The sequence below is a fragment of the Thunnus maccoyii genome, chromosome 10 (assembly GCF_910596095.1).
Source record: "Thunnus maccoyii chromosome 10, fThuMac1.1, whole genome shotgun sequence".
Taxonomy (NCBI): Eukaryota; Metazoa; Chordata; class Actinopteri; order Scombriformes; family Scombridae; genus Thunnus; species Thunnus maccoyii.
The window spans coordinates 13019057-13036725 of NC_056542.1; the positions used below are offsets into that span (position 1 = coordinate 13019057).

Genomic DNA, 17669 nt, shown 5'->3' on the forward strand with positions numbered 1-17669 from the left:
ATGCTTTTTGCTATCTACATGTTTCCCCTTGGTGACATCATTTCCAAATATGGTATTAATTTTCATTGCTACGCTGACGATACGCAGCTATATGTACCTGTAAAGCCAAATTACCTTTCAAAGCTCCTGAATTTAGAGGCATGTCTATCAGAAATAAAAAAATGGATGGATATGAACCTTTTGCTGTAAAATTCTGATAAATCAGAGTTATTAGTTGATAGACCTGCAAAATATAAGCATCAGTATGAGAACCTGAATGTCAATATTGATGACTGTACTATCTCTGAAAGCACGACTGTCAAAAACTTTGGAGCGATTTTTGATTCCCGTCTGACATTCCGGTTTCATATCAAGGCTATTACCAAGACAGCATTTTTTCATCTTAGTATTATTGCCAAAATCCAACCTATTCTATCACTGCGTGATGCTGAAACCTTAATCCATGCATTTGTATCTTCCAGACTTGATAATTGTAATGTCCTTTCTTCTGGTCTTCCAAGTTGTTCTACTAGAAGTCTGCAGCTTGTTCAGAATTCTGCGGCCAGAATTTTGACAAAAACCAGAAAATTTGACCATATAACACCTGTTCTGGCCTCTCTTCACTGGCTCCCAATGCAAGCTATAGCTGATTTTAAGGTTCTTCTTTTAACTTATAAGGCCTCGCATGGACTTGCACCACCTTACTTATCTGAGTTAATTACACCGTATACACTAGCACGCCCTCTTCGCTCTCTCAATGCTGGTCTCCTGGTCATTCCTTCAGTTAACAAAAAATCAGTTGGCTTCAGAGCATTTGCCTACCGTGCCCCTTATCTCTGGAATGGCCTTCCATTACATGTTAAAGAAGCACGTTCAGTTGAAATCTTTAAATCAAGACTAAAAACCTACCTTTATTCACTACATTACAGCCTTCCCTAAAACTTAGCCGGCCCTCTCACCGTTTAACATCTATTTAACATTGATGTTTTTAATGTGGTTGTTTCACTTATAATTTTTTTTATTGTAAATTGATTGCTGTATGTTGTCCTTTTTAACTGTAAAGTCTATTGGGACCATACTGCATGGTGATTCTGCACTTTAAATAAAATTGATTGATTGATTGATACAGTTGTCAGTTTAGTACACATAATGCATTGTTCAAAACAGCAAAGAGTATCATAAAAAGTCATTAACACAAGGCCACACCTTTCTAAGATTTGGAACTAATTTAAGATTTGCATGCAGATACTGTTAGATAAATAGTGAGTGAGTAAGTTAGTAACTCACAGCTGATGGAAAGATTTACTGGATCACCGGTGCCTTCACTGACAGCATTGGACACGTTGCAGCTGTATGGTCCCTGGTCATAGCGGGTCACACTGGGTATAGTGAGAGTGGAGTGTTCATTATTGAGCTGAACTCTCTCACTGGTTGTAACCTCAGAGCTGCCGTTCAGCCAGAGGAAAGAGAGGGAGGATCCAGAAGAAGAGCAGAACAGAATGACAGAGCTGCTGAACTCCACCAAGTCTGTGCTGCTAACTTCTACCTTTACATTGGAGACTGGCACTGTGGGTGAAAAACACAGTTGTTTTATATTTGCCACTACCTAACAAAGGCAGCATGGCTCAGTAGAGAGCAGCAATGTAGAAACAGGGAACAAATCTCAGGTTAATGATACAATGATGAGTATTCATGACTAGATTTTCATGCTTTGTATTAGCTTCTGGGGCTACTAAAACAGTGGTGAATCATTTAGCTTATATCTTAAGATTCAGTCATGGTTTCACAATTGTTATTCACTAGACATACACAAACCATACTCAATACAGATGTGAAAACACTTCACGTAACTTCTACACTAAACTGTGGAGAAAAGTGTCATCTCTGACTGGTGTCAGTGCCATTATAGAAGCAACTGTATCTACTTAAAGATTGTATTTCCCTTCTTCCCCTACTACTTGTTTAACATTTAAACACAACAACAATACGATCCGACAATACGCATCTAGTGCAAGTAATAAATACTTTCCAGTCCAGTATCAGAGCAGAGACTTGACTTAGACTTTTCTTCATGTACTTTATGTACAGATGTTATTAGTGTTTCTCCTCTTTGAAACCACAAATATTTAGCACAACCATTCACTGTATGTCATTGTAATGGTCATCAGTAAAGGAAATTAAAAAAACTTGTATTTAACTTGTTATGTGTTCATAAAGAATGTAACAGTTGAGACAGACTTGGGCTTGACTTGAACTTGCCAGGACAATAAAACCGCTGTGTCCTATTATCACAGAGAAATATGTATTATTGGTACTTTGACACAATGTTAATAGCAGGTGTTACAGACGCAACAAATAAATAAACGCAGATGTTTTACTCAAACTTACCCAATACAGTTATAGCTGAAGGCTGAGATGTTTGATATCTCAGAGTTTTGTTGTTAAAGGCTTGACAGCTGTAGTCCCCACTCTGACTCTCCTGAATGTTAATCAGTGTGAGCTCTGGTCCAGTATCAGACAGCTTGACTCCATTCAGAAACCACTGAAACTGAGCAGGGGGTTTGGAGGCTGCTGAGCAGGACAGGCTGATGCTTGACCCTTCCACATAGTAGTCTTGTGTTGGAGATAGCATTAAATCAATGTTTTCTGGGCCAACTGAATGTGGGGAGCAGAAACAGCCAATTTATAATCATAGTATCATGAGAAATAACTGAGTCAAACAGCTTGACACAGTGTGAAGCCTCATACTTCATTAATATGCACAACTGCATCACTATACACCTAGTCACCAGAAAAAATAGAAACACCTGCACAATGTAATGCAACAGACCATCCCTGCGATAAAAAAATCTTTAAATGGCACTAATTGTATGATGTTTTTGTATACACGGTGCTGTAATGTGTGGTTGTGATGCACCAGATGTCATTAGATTGAAAGCTGCTTCTAAAAGAACATGTGAAATATTAGAAACACCAGAATATTAAAAACACTATTGAAAATAAACATTGTGAACATGTTAAGTTTCACAAAGGGCTGAAGGCCTCTTCTATTGGATTTTATTAAATTGTACAGTCATTCAGTGTCTACAGTTATCAGTTTATCCTGCATAATGCATTGTTCAAAACAGCAAAGAGTATCATAAGGCCACACCTTGCTAAGATTTGGCACTAATATAAATCAAACTAAGATTTGCATGCAGATACTGTTAGATAAATAGTGAGTGAGTAAGTTAGTAACTCACAGCTGATGGAAAGATTTACTGGATCACTGGTGCCTTCACTGACAGCATTGGACACTTTGCAGCTGTATGGTCCCTGGTCATAGCGGGTCACACTGAATATAGTGAGATTGGAGTTTCCATCAGTGAGCTGAATTCTGTCACTGGGTTTAACCTCAGAGCTGCCGTTCAGCCAGACAAAAGAGAGGGAGGATCCAGAAGAAGAACAGAACAGACTGACAGAGCTGTTGAACTCCACCAAGTCTGTGCTGCTGACTTCTACCTTTACATTGGAGACTGGCACTGTGGGTGAAGAACACAGTGGTTTTATATTTGCTACTACCTAACAAAGGCAGCATGGCTCAGTAGAGTGCAGCAATGTAGAAGCAGGGAACAAATCTCAGATTAATGATACAATGATGAGTATTCATGACTAGATTTTCATGCTTTGTATTAGCTTCTGGGGCTACTAAAACAGTAGTGAATTATTTAGCTCAGCATAACATTCAGTTATAGTTTCACAATTGTTAATCACTAGACATACACAAACCATACTTAACACAGAAGTGAAAACACTTCACGTAACTTCTACACTAAACTGGGGAGAAAAGTTTCATCTCTGACTGGTGTCAGTGCCATTATAGAAGCAACTGTATCTACTTAAAGATTGTGTTTCCCTTCTTCTCCTACTACTTGTTTAACATTTAAACACAACAACCATACAATCAGACAATACACATCTAGTGCAAGTAATAAATATTTTCCAGTCCAGTATCAGAGCTGTTGAATTGAGACTTGACTTGGACTTTTCTTCTGTGAGACTTGGATATTTGAGACTTGATTGCCTTAAAATTGAAAGGTAAAAGCACCAGAGAGGACTAGTTCAGCTGTTCCACACACTCTGCGTGTTTTATTTTAATCATCTGGTAGAAACTGCTCCCATGGCCTAATACAACACTGTCCTCAGTACTTGCAGTAGTGCAATGCTTATTGTTTCTGGACCATACAGTTTATTTTGCATAATTGACCATACCTACATTCTCCATGAAAATGTTAGTTTTAACGTCCATTTCCTTATCATCAACAAAATTCCAGATCTGACCAGATTTTGCAGTTGTAACACGTACATTTACTTAGTGATTGTGATTTATCTTCATGATTGTCCTAAATTTGTGTACCGAAACTAACGTCAGCTTGTTCTACTTTTGACCACATCAGACAAACAGGCATTTGGTACCACCTCAAACATTTTTTATTCTGAGACCTCCTCATTATATCTGTAAGAGCAAAGTTTGCAATATCACTATTTGAATGACGAGTGTCTAGTGCGGGAATGTACTTTATGTACAGATGTTATTAGTGTTTCTCCTCTTTTAAACCACAAATATTTAGCACAACCATTCACTGTATGTCATTGTAATGATCTGCATTAAAGGAATAAAAAAAACTTGCATTTTAACTTGTTATGTGTTTATAAAGAATGTAACAGTTGAGACAGACTTGGGCTTGACTTCAACTTGCCAGGATAATAAAACCGCTGTGTCCTATTATCACAGAGAAATATGTATTATTGGTACATTGACACAATGTTAAAAGCAGGTGTTACAGACGCAACAAATAAATAAACACAGATGTTTTACTCAAACTTACCCAGTACAGTTATAGCTGAAGGCTGAGATGTTTGATATCTCAGAGTTTTGTTGTTAAAGGCTTGACAGCTGTAGTCCCCACTCTGACTCTCCCGAATGTTAATCAGTGTGAGCTCTGGTCCAGTATCAGACAGCTTGTCTCCATTCAGAAACCACTGAAACTGAGCAGGGGGTCTGGAGGCAGCTGAGCAGGACAGGCTGATGTTTGACCCTTCCACATAGTATTCTTGTGTTGGAGATAGCATCAAATGAATGTTTTCTGGGCCAACTGAATGTGGGGAGCAGAAACAGCCAATTTATAATCATAGTATCATGAGAAATAACTAAGTCAAACAGCTTGACACAGTGTGAGGCCTCATAATTCATTAATATGAACGACTGGATCACTATACACCTAGTCACCAGAAAAAATAAGAAACACCTGCACAATGTAATGTAACAGATCATCCCTGTGATAAAAAAATATTTAAATGACACTAACTGTATAAAGTTTTTGTATACACAGTGCTGTAATTTGTGGTTGTGTTGCACCAGATATCATTAGATTGAAAGCTGCTTCTAAAAGAACATGTGAAATATTAGAAACACCAGAATATTAAAAACACTATTGAAAATAAACATTGTGAATATTTTAAGTTTCACAAAGGGCTGCAGTCCTGTTCTATTGGATTTTATTAAATTTTACAGTCATTCAGTGTCTACAGTTGTCAGTTTAACCTGCATAATGCATTATTCAAAACAGCAAAGAGTATCACAAGGCCACACCTTGCTAAGATGAGGCACTAATATAAATCAAGCTAAGATTTGCATGCAGATACTGTTAGATAAATACTGAGTGAATAAGTTAGTAACTCACAGCTGATGGAAAGATTTACTGGATCACTGGTGTCTTCACTGACAGCATAGGACACTTTGCATCTGTATGGTCCCTGGTCATAGCGGGTCACACTGAATATAGTGAGATTGGAGTATCCACTACTGAGCTGAACTCTCTCTCTGGGTTTAACCTCAGAGCTGCCGTTCAGCCAGACGAAAGAGAGGGGGGATCCAGAAGAAAAACAGCGCAGACTGACAGAGCTGTTGAACTCCACCAAGTCTGTGCTGCTGACATTTACATGTATATTGGAGACTGGCACTGTGGGTGAAAAACACAGTTGTTTTATATTTGCCACTACCTAACAAAGGCAGCATGGCTCAGCAGAGTGCAGCAATGTAGAAGCAGTGAAAAAATCTCAGGTTAATGATACAATGATGAGTATTCATGACTAGATTTTCGTGGTTTGTATTAGCTTCTGGGGCTACTAAAGCAGTAGTGAATCATTTAGCTCATAGCTTAAGATCCAGTTATAGTTTCACAATTATTTTAGACATACACAAACCATGCTGAATACAGAAGTGACTTCTTCTACACTAAACTGTGGAAAAAATGCTGGCATTTGCTGTTACATTGGAGACTGGCACTGTGAGTGGAAAAACAAAATGCTACACTTTTCATGTCAAAGGGAAAGTCAGTTTAAGTTTCTGTTGACATTGTGTCGCTAAGGCACTGATTCAACTCTGTGGTAGTTTCTTAGGCTGAACATTATGGTGATGGATCATTAGTAAACGTTCAATATAATTCAGCACCACAACATATGGTCTCAAAACTACCAAATTACTGAATCAACTCAACTCTGACACAATCTCAACAAAAGCTACATTTCATTAGCACATAATGTAAGGATTTATTGAATGACAGTTGTATTAGATTGGATTCAACTACATGAATGTATAAAATGAACTGCTGTCTTGCGTATCAGGCATGTCAGAAAAACTAGCAATACTGCATATGTGCACCTGTCGCTAAGTTACTCATATATCAGGCGTGAAGCTGCTATTCTCCTAATTTCACTAGCTGTAGAAAACTGCCCCCAAAATTTTCACAGATAACATGAATCATGTAATGTAATCATTTCATGTCAATTATGTTACATTATTGCTCTTGAAGTTTAATTCTTTTGTGATTTATATTCTCCATTCAACATTTAAAACTACTGCTCATGTGAAACATCTGCTCACCAAATATCTTCAGCTCGCTGGTCATTATTATCTGGTTTCCTCCATCTGGTGTAATGCTAACTAGATACTTTCCACTGTCATTAAGAGTCAGATCCCTGAGCTCCAGAGATCCAGTAGATCTGTAGAGGGTGATCCTGCCTTCATACTCTGGATCAGTGATGTTTGAAGAGGTGGAGGTTATGATAAATCTTTCAGTATTGTTACTAATAACACTCCAGACCACTGCCAGAAATGGTTTTTCTGGTGGAGTCATCGTTGTTTTGAATATCACTGTCCCTCCAACAGCTGCATTCAGAGGTCCACCCGACAACACATCAACTCCTTTGGTTAAACCTGGAGGAGACAGTTACATGCTTGAGAAGGACTGAAATCAGTGCACAAAATGAGCAACTGGGACAATTTACTTTATTATAATGAATATGATAAACTTTATATAATAAAGTCCCCCATACAGTCAAATCATGTTTTTCTTATTGTTCCTTCAGTTGGATGTTTGACCTTCACTGTGCAGATTGATTGTATATATGTGCAGAGTTTGACTCCAGAAACCTGTTTTCACATTTATCTGCTGAAAGTGGAAAGTTTCTCTGTGATCACCAAACATGATTACAAACATGATTTGTGACATCATAACTAGTTTGGAGCTAATCGTGGTCCAGTATGCAATTTACAGAAGTTTGAAGTGGAAACTTTAAGTGCCCAGTGTACATACACTGATGATGAACTTTACAGTGAAGTAGGAGACGTCTTGTGTCCAGCAGTCAAACTTTTCCAATGGACATTATCTGAATAATTATACATACATGCTCATATTTATATAGTTTAACAAGTTAACTGAACTTTTCCTTTTGGGAAAACCATGTCAGACGAAAACTGTTATTCAAAGTAATTCAAAGTATTTTTACATCTCTTAAAACATGTCTGTCTTTAAGTATTGGTTGTACAAGGCTGATGAATCTTTTCAATTCAGTAAACTTCTTATAAATGTTAAGCATGAACATATATTTCCTGAAAATAGAAACAAGCCAATTAATAAAGTTTAGCTGATTGTCATAAATCATACTGCCCTCTTTATTCATTTTAATGAGGGGAATTTAGTTTGTGCCCTTTGATGAAAGTATTATACCACAACAAGGTAATGAAATCTTAAAACATTGACTCAGTTAGTGAATGGCAACCAGTATGCAGTGGTATAAAATTATTTGTATTAGTATTTGCCTAGTAGCAGTGATTTTTTTCCTAGTTTTATAAACTCCTCATACAAAAAGTGAAGGCTAATGCAACTTTTCTGAAAGTGACAATTAATTAACATGTATATTAACCAGCAAAAGAGGAAAACTTTAAAACTCTCAAATATTCAAGATTCTTACCTGTAAGAGTCACAGAGACAATACAAAGTAAGGACAATATATCCATTTGTCAGTCTTTGTGAGATGTGTACAGCTGAGTAAAGTTCAACCATCAAACTCTGACTGTTCTAACAAATGTGATCTTCCGGCATCTGCAATTATACAACTCATGTCTCAGTTTCAAAATAGAAAACCATTTATTGTGTTGCCAGCTATGTGCATAGTGAGATAAACCTACTAAAGTTGTCATGCCAAAAGTTGAAGAGCATCGCCCTCTTGTGTTTACGCTGGCAGTCTAGAAGTGAAAGTACAGTGCGACTGCAAATCCTACATGCTGAGTATTTTATCTCACAACATCTGCTTCCATCAATTCCAGGTGCTCGTTTTATACAAATGTGGAATGACTTTGGTACAATTTGACTTTGAACGGAAGTTGCACATTGTTACTTTCAACCCTGTCAGTCGCAACGAAAGTAACAGACGAGTGGGTCAAAAGTAACGCAACGGTATAAACTTGAATTGTGTATATTATTCATGTTTTTATTCTAAAAAAATGTCTGACAATGTGCTTTTTAACATGTAATTGCAAATATATTATGTCCTTTGTCCTCTTAATAAAAATTACTACATTTCATTTTTAGAGCATAGAGCCTAACAATCAGTGATGCACATTTGGATTTTTCTCCGAGCTATATAGATGAGCCCATTAACACATTGCTTTTTCTTAAATTCCTGCTTTGAAACATATTGAGGGATTTACAGTAAAATATAATTTATTTTAGAATAATTCAACCAATCAAAGAAATGCTTGTTGTTACTGTGGAGAGATGAAAGAAACACAACAATGACTGTTAAACGTGACTCTGACATGACTTCAGGATGTGTTAACGTACTAAATAATCTGTCAATTGATCATGACTATAACACATGAAACAAAATACACAACTCCAAAAAATTTACCGCTCGAGTGAATTTAATTACTGTGATCGAAAACAGCTTTTTTGGGTAAAACTCTGCGAAAGAATGACGTATCCACGCGATTTTCACGGTTCTCATAAGTGTTGCGTGCTGTACGTGCTGACGCAGTTACGCATACCAGACTTGTTACTTTCATCACTTCCGACCCGGTTCTCCCCTGTGTGTAAATATTGTAAATGAATGTCTACTTACATGAGAGGAGTTGGTCTTCTGTGTGCCTAACCCTTTTAATATTATACCATTAAGGTCAGAAGAACTACAAGAGTGGCAACCAACCCATATATCTATATAAAGTAGGACATACAGAGCCACAAAATACAGAGCAAAATGGCAGCTATTGTAAGACCACCTTGAATAAATCACTGAATGTTTAGCCATGTCAAGGTTATTATTCAGGTTATTGATGATGAAATGCTCGCAGTGTTGATGTTGATATTAAGGTTTTACAGCATCTGATTATATCTACAGTATTTTACAGACAGGCTTGCTTTTAGAGCACTGTTTAGTTAGGGTGATTACAAAGGGAGGTTTCAGATTTGACCAAATAAGATGCCATGAATCGTGAGCAAATTAGTTTTTTAATAGTAAAATGTCCGTTTTTTGTCCTTTCATGGAATTTTGCTTACATAAATTGCACCAAGCAGATTCTTAGATGCCATCAAAGTAATATTATCTGGACCAACTTAATTTGAGGAGCAAACAACATATAAAAAAACAATGTTGTTGTTTGAGAAAGAATTTTTTTTTGGCATGAAGGTCCCAGAAAACTATAAATACCATAACTGACCAAAACATTTGAAATATAAATATACCAGAAACCCCAACATATGAAAAACCTATTTCAATATAAAATGAAAACAAAATATAAAAAGGAACAAACACAAGTCACAAAAAGCTTCTACTGGATTTCATTATGAAGGGTTAGGATTAGGGTAAAATATAAAAAAATGAAGCAGAAAAGGCAGAAAACAGCATAACAAAGCCACTCCTTTCTAAGTTGAAGCAATGATAAAAATCTAGCTACAAATCTGAAACAGATGTCGTAAAATAAAGTACTCAGCATGTAGGTAAGGATTTACAGTCGCACTGTACTATCACTTCTAGATTGCCAGTATAAAAACACAAGAGGGCGATGCTCTTCAACTTTTGGCATGACAGCTTCGGGTTTATCTCACTATGCACATAGTTTGAAACACAATACTTCTATCAACGGGCACTGTGAGGGAGCTGTAACATCCCCCTCACTAAGGTGAAAAACAACAACACATATGTACATTGACTAATACAGGAAGTTCATTTTTGTTATGTTGTGCTTTATTTTGGAAACCCCTACTAATCTCTTTCTCTTTGAGGTCTACTTCCAGGGGGTGTGTCTACATGGAGTGCACACATGGGAATGAAGCCACAGGACTCCAACAGGTGTCAATTACCTTGTTAGGCTGTACCAAGGAAAGGAAAGAGAGAGGGAAGTGTGTAGAGGGGTTTTCATTAAGTTTGGCTTTTGTTTGGATATTTCTTCAGTTTATTTTGCATTTTATTTATTCTGTATTAGGCAAAGAGTTGTGTGTATTTTGTGTATGTAAATATCAGTAAGGTTAAATTGTAAATATTTATTCTAAATGTATGGTGGGAGTGTTCATGGGCCCTTCACTATGTAATGTTTTGGTAGAGACAGTGGGTAGTTATGCCGGGTGGGAAAGCAGGGTAGTGTGTCAGAGAGGTGGGTGGGGTCAGGTTGAGTGTTACCTCTGCCGCTGCTGCCATCTACTGCCACCTGCCACACCAGCTACACCAGCCAGACTGCTTTTGCTGTCCACCATTCCGCTATATGTATGTAAGAGCTGTTGGACCTTTTTTTGTAAATTGTCTATGGTCACAAGTAAAGAAAAATCAGAGCTCTGAAACCAAGCCTTGTGTGACTGATGCTGTTCATTTCTCCATTACGCCTACACCTCAATCCTGCTGGCCTTCATCCTTGTTGGAAGGGTTCATCACCATCTGAACCTTACAGGCACAGACAAAATTCCCCTCATTGAAATGAATGAAGAGTACAACCTGCTTGACAAACATGTCACCAGCTCCAGTTATGATTTTTGACAGTCACCTAAACTTTATTTATTTGCTCATTTTTGTTTTCAGAAAATAGACATTCATACCAAATGCTTATAAGAAGTTTACTGACTTGAAAAGATTCATCAGCCTTGTACAACCGATACTTAAAGACAGACATGTTTTAAGAGATGTAAAAATACTTTGAATTACTTTGAATAACAGTTTTTGTCTGACATGGTTGTTAAACTACATGAATATGAACATGGATATATGAATATGCAAATATTGTTTTAACATTTTAAAAGTTTGACTGCTGGACACAAGACGTCTCCTACTTCACTGTAAAGTCCATCATCGGTGTATGTACACTGGGCGCTTTAAGTTTCCACTTCAAACTTCTGTAAATTGCATACTGGACCACGATTAGCTCCAAACTAGTTATGATGTCACAAATCATGTTTGTAATCATGTTTGGTGATCACAGAGAAACTTTCCACTTTTAGCAGATGAGTGTGAAAACAGGTTTGTGGAATCAAACTCTGCACATACAGTGCTGCTTGAAAGTTTGTGAACCCTTTAGAATTTTCTGTATTTCTGCATAAATATTACCTAAAACATGATCAGATATTTACACAAGTCCTAAAACTAGATAAAGGGAACCCAATTAAACAAATGAGACAAAAAAAACATTTTTTTTCATTTATTTATTGAGGAAAATTATCCAATCTTACATATTTGTGGGAGGCAAAAGTATGTGAACCATTGCTTTCAGTAACTGGTGTGACCCCCTTTTACAGCAATAACTTCAACCAAACGTTTCTGGTAACTGTTTATCGGCTCTGCACATCGGCTTGGAGGAATTTTAGCCCATTCCTCCATACAGAACAGTCTCAAGTCATGGGTTGTTGGCGGGGTTCTCAACATGAACTACATGCTTCAGGTCCTTCCACAGCATTTCTTTAGGATTAAGGTCAGGACTTTGACTCGGCCATTCCAAAACATTATCTTTCTTCTGCTTTAACCATTCTTTGGTAGAACGACTTGTGTGTTTAGGGTCGTTGTCTTACTGCATGACACACTTTCTGTTGAACTGTGGAAGGGTCAAACATCAGCCTTGTTGTTGTGTCTGTCACCTGCTATTAACATTGTGTCAAAGTACCAATAATACATATTTCTCTGTGATAATAGGACACAGCGGTTTTATTGTCCTGGCAAGTTCAAGTCAAGCCCAAGTCTGTCTCAACTGTTACATTCAGGCAAAATAAACTGTATGGTCCAGAAACAATAAGCATTGCACTACAGCAAGTACTGAGGATAGTGTTGTTTATTAGGCCATGGGAGCAGTTTCTACCAGAAGATAAAAATAAAACACGCAGAGTGTGTGGAACAGCTGAACTAGTCCTCTCTGGTGCTTTTACCTTTCAATTTTAAGGCAATCAAGTCTCAAATATCCAAGTGTCACTGAAGAAAAGTCCAAGTCAAGTCTCAATTCAACAGCTCTGATACTGGACTGGAAAATATTTATTACTTGCACTAGATGCGTATTGTCTGATCGTATGGTTGTTGTGTTTAAATGTTAAACAAATAGTAGGAGAAGAAGGGAAACACAATCTTTAAAATAAACCACTGTGTTTTTCACCCACAGTGCATGTGTCCAAAGTAAAGGTAAAGTAAGCAGCACAAACCTGGTTGAGTTTAATAGCTCTGTCAGTCTGTTCTGCTCCTCCTCTGGATCATCTCTCTCTCTCCTCTGGCTGAACGGCAGCTGTCCCCAGACCTTCTGCTCAGTTTATGTGGCTTCTGAATAGAGAACTGCTGTCTGATACTGTACCGGTGCTTATAATCTTTTTAAAATTCAGACAAGTCAGAGTGGTAACTACAACTGACAGGCCTGTAAAAACAGAACTCTGAGATATGAAACATCTCAGCACTCAGTTGTCTCTATACTGTGTAAGTTGGAATAAACAGGTTGTGTGGATACAGTAGTGATATAGGTGATATACTGTCCACTGGCATAATTTGTAGGTGGGCAAAGTAAATTCATCATCATTTCTGTATTCTTTGCAGTAAAATAATGAAGAAAATACACATCTTACACACCTTTGAATTTAACATTTGAATGCTTGACCCTGCAGAGTAACCACTTTCACTTCCTGTTTTTTTTCTAATGCCATAATGTGAAGTTGAAGATATGAAAATGTCACTCCAATTGAAAATTTACATGTTTTAACATATAATTTAAGGATCTCATGTTGCATTCAAATCAGTCACTACTAAGCATCAAACCAATGTCATTACTAAAATGAAATCATCCTCCAGTTCACTGGACATCCTTCCAATTCACTTCTTTAAAGAACTATCCCATTCATTTTCTCCATTTGTCCTAGCCATTATCAATTCCTCACTTTTATCTGGTCAAATGCCTGAATATTTTAAATCCACTACAGTTTAACCACTTCTCAGTGAGCCATCTCTTGATCCATCTGTTTTAAATAACTTCTGCCCAATATCTAAACTTCCCTTCCTGGCTTGGTCTTGGACAAAAGTAGTTGCTGGTCAGCTGATTGATCATATGAACGGCAGCAGGTTCTTTGACAAATTTTAGTCACATCAGCAATAAAACTGTTATTGCTTTTGCTACTACTGCAGCTTTTGATACAGCTGACCATGTAATTTTAATTGAACATCATAAGCATTTGGTTGGCATATCAGGTACAGTTTCAGATTGGTTTTATTCCTATCTGTCTAATAGGAAATTAGAATTAGTAACTTACTGTAAATCATTTCACAGTAAGTTACTTGTCAATTGCTGCCAGTTATTTACTGTAACTAAAAACACAGTACGCTTACTGTAATTTATTTTACAGTAAGTTTATGGTGTTTATAAACTTACTGTGAAATAAATTACAGTAAGTGTATTGTGTTTTTAGTTACAGTAGCAATTGTAATATGAAACAGTAATTTTATGGTACTGTATCTACTTTTACAGTAGCTGTACATAACTGTAAAATAAAATACAGTAATTTTATGCTACTGTGTAATGGATTATAGCACCAGACATTTTGCAGTAAATTAGATTACAGTTATTCATATAATGCTGTAAGCTTTCAAACAATATTTAAATTTCAATAAATGAGTACAGAACCAACTCTTTAAATGACAATTATTTATTATCTGTTGAACAGCAACTACTGCATTTTACTTATTACTTATTTTCACTGTGCACAGGGATTGTGCACCATGTTTACAGAAATCATATCAGAATAATGGCCTTCTTCCATATGGCAGAAATACCCACACTGCAATTATATCTGTGATGCACAGTGCAAATGGTTTTCCCTCAGACAGGACAGCAGAACAGAAGTTGTTTACCCTTAATGACATAAACTGTAGTAAAAGAGCCTGTTGCCTGCAGTTCTACGTCTACCAGCTCACTTCAGCTGTTTCCTCTTTTACCAATTCTCCTTTGCAATATATAGAACTGATCTGCTGACCAAACAGCACAAAACATTTTGCATAGACCAATGTCTTCTGACGAATACTGCAGTCTGTTTTACATTTCCTGTACATGCTTCATAATAAAAGCCACACAGTGGTACACCACTGAGAAGCTTTTAATGTGAAGTAGCAAACGCAGGAAATATTTGGACTGCATGGGCATCAACTTAACACAGTAAATAAATATATAGAAAATAAGAATGAAGAAAATAAATGTTTACTTTTCAGTGTTTGCCATAAAAGCAGGGGCCATATGCAACTTTCTGTCCTCTAAATATCATTCTATAACAAAGTTTTCAAATGTGTATATTACAAACATTAGCAAATATTACAATGACAACGTTAAAAATTGTTTAAATCTGTAACCACAGTTAAACAAATCCTACTGAAAAAATAATACAGATGCCATTTAATAAGCCCACTACAAGTTAAAAAAAACAAACAAAAAAAACAAAATCAAATAACTGAACTTGATATATAGACACTGACACTAGACACTGTTATTTCCTTGAAACAAAACACTCTTAGGTAATCTAAACATGCATTTTCAACTGTGGGAGATGTCACCAGGTACTCAGGTGTCCATAGAGTCTTTAAAATGGTATTTGTGGATGCTTACTTGTCTGTAAAGAGTCCAACAGCCCACCTCAGTCCACTTTGCATCACAAGTCCACTGGCCCAAAAGGCTTTGGATGCAGGTCAGGAGCCGCCGGGTGATTTCACTTTGATTCTCCACTGCTGCTTTGTGTTCTTCAGCAAATTGGATGACAGCTACTGTAGATGACAAAAAACAAAAATGTTTTACCATTACTGTCAGTGTAATAACCAAGCTATGATCAAAACACATGTTTTTAAGACTCTCAAAGAAAGCTTTTGTAGAATAGGCTACACCTAACAAGATTTTAATATTGTAACACACATTTAATACATCTTAACAGCAATCTTAACAATCACTGGGAAAATGCAAGTAAAATGAATCTAAAAGAAATAGGATGTGAAGTAAAAATGTTGATGAGCAATACCTTTTGAACAGACTCCAGTGATGTCATTGTGTCCTCCTGACATTCAACTGTGAACCTATAGCAAGATGTGAAGAGGACAGCCAGAGTGGTGGTGAAGTCAGGTCTCCATCAGCAGCATCCTTTTGGTTGCACACAGGATCTCAGGTTCAGGTTCTCCTGATGAATAATAATCAAACACTGAATTAACAACAATTCTATCACCTTAAAGTACTGTTTTCTCTGTGAAAACTAAGAAACTTACACAACAGAGACAATATTGTTTGTTAGTTAGTACATGAGAACAGATCTAAGCAGATGACTGCTGAGATGCTTGTGGTTAAGCCAAAAATAAATATGAAATATAAATATAAAATATCTAAAAACAGGCACATAGTATAACAAGCACAACTGCCACAAGAGCTGACTAACTTTAAATCTTACCTTGCACTGTGAGACCTGGGATGATGGAGAGACTGGACTCTGGCATCAGTGGGAGTGCTCGTCAGCTGTGAGTAGAAATAAGATGAAGAAAGGCATCAGGATTTAGAGCCGTGCATGACTTTGGAAAACATTGTTTTTACTGGGAGTGATTACTTTTTAATTAATAGTCCTATACATGCACACACACACACACACACACACACACATATATTTAAACATACACACACTCAAACAAAAAAACAGGGTGATGTTTTCACAGTGAACTAGTATAAGAGTGTTGAGTTAGCCAGGGGGTGACACAGGCTAAACACACGTTACAGTGCTCTCACGAGTCCTATGAGGGTAGAATTTATAAAGCTAACATTTGTAACGTTGAGGCGTGTTGTCAAGTTAGATTTGTAACATGAAGCTGCTTCAGTTTAACACAATACAGTCAGGTTGACTATGGATTTCTGTTAGCTAGCAGACCACTAGCTAACATAATAATGTGAGCACAGCACACTTCTGAGAAGCCAGAAATCGATGTGAATAATTTAACTACAAAAACTAGCTTGGTGTAATGTCTGGTGTTAGTCAGGACCGAGTGTTTTAGTGTTGAAGACATTTACTGATCACTTGCTGATGTCGGTGCCACCTCCTGCTGCTGCTGCTTCGGGCGACGGCTAACGTTAACGTTACTCCTCACCACGCTGCAAGAAGTTAACTGTCCACACTGCAAAAAATATCCGTTGAACAGACGTCTTTGTGGTCTCCCGTATCTTCCAGTGCTCATTTCTGAATGTTCCGAGTTCCTTGCGTCCTTTATTTCAAAGGACTCTGCAGTTAAATGTTAGCTGGTGAAGTTAGCAAGCTGTAGGATGTCAGATAGTCCATCTATGATACCGTCTGACAACTTTACACCAGCAAAAACAGACAAGAACTCGACGAGATTACTCTTAAAAAGAAAATCCTTTAAAGTAAATAAAAGATAATGTAGTGAACCAAAGAGCTGTTAAATCCCAAACCGGCTGCAGTGAAGTAAATTACTTTGGCGCCCAGACTGACTCAGTGACGCTGTTCAAATTTGAGATCATGTGACGTTTTTCTTTGGCTAAACCAATCAGCTCACGACTTCACTGATCGCCTGTCATGACAGATTGTTTAAAAGGTTATGACCTGATAAACGTTGTGACAAATTTAAAACCTGAAAGTAACAGCCTGCAGAAGCATGAATAAACAAGGTCATCTTGAAGTATTTGAATTTATATGAAATAATAATTATTTCAAACTAAAATTTAAATTATTTAATCTGCACCATGAATTTGAGGGTTGTGGCTGAGGTTGAGGCTGTGATTTTCTACAGTACTAAAATAGTTACTGCGATTTTTTTTTTTTACAGTAAAATATGGTTACTGTGATTTTCCGCAGTACTAAAATTGTTACTGTGACTTTTTTTACAGTAACATA

At 37.0% G+C, this 17669-nt stretch overlaps 1 protein-coding gene and 1 long non-coding RNA gene across 2 annotated transcripts in view; both read right to left on the reverse strand.

Annotated features, from left to right (window-relative positions):
* The window catches only part of LOC121905257 (hemicentin-1-like), a 28114-nt gene extending 19525 nt beyond the window's left edge, over positions 1-8589 (reverse strand). The window contains exons 1-7 of the mRNA XM_042423383.1: positions 8492-8589; positions 6905-7237; positions 5703-5981; positions 4848-5114; positions 3222-3500; positions 2368-2634; positions 1267-1545 (exon numbers count right to left, since the gene is read on the reverse strand). Coding sequence (XP_042279317.1) covers positions 1267-1545; positions 2368-2634; positions 3222-3500; positions 4848-5114; positions 5703-5981; positions 6905-7237; positions 8492-8522 — 1735 coding nt within the window. The 5' untranslated portion in view covers positions 8523-8589. The remainder of the gene's footprint in view (positions 1-1266; positions 1546-2367; positions 2635-3221; positions 3501-4847; positions 5115-5702; positions 5982-6904; positions 7238-8491) is intronic.
* A 5845-nt stretch (positions 8590-14434) lies between these two features.
* Positions 14435-17304, reverse strand: LOC121905262. Its single transcript, XR_006098387.1, has 4 exons — positions 16832-17304; positions 16224-16288; positions 15804-15959; positions 14435-15555 (listed from the first exon to the last, which is right to left on the reverse strand). It is a non-coding gene; the product is annotated as an uncharacterized LOC121905262 (long non-coding RNA).
* Between the last annotated feature and the right edge of the window lie 365 nt (positions 17305-17669).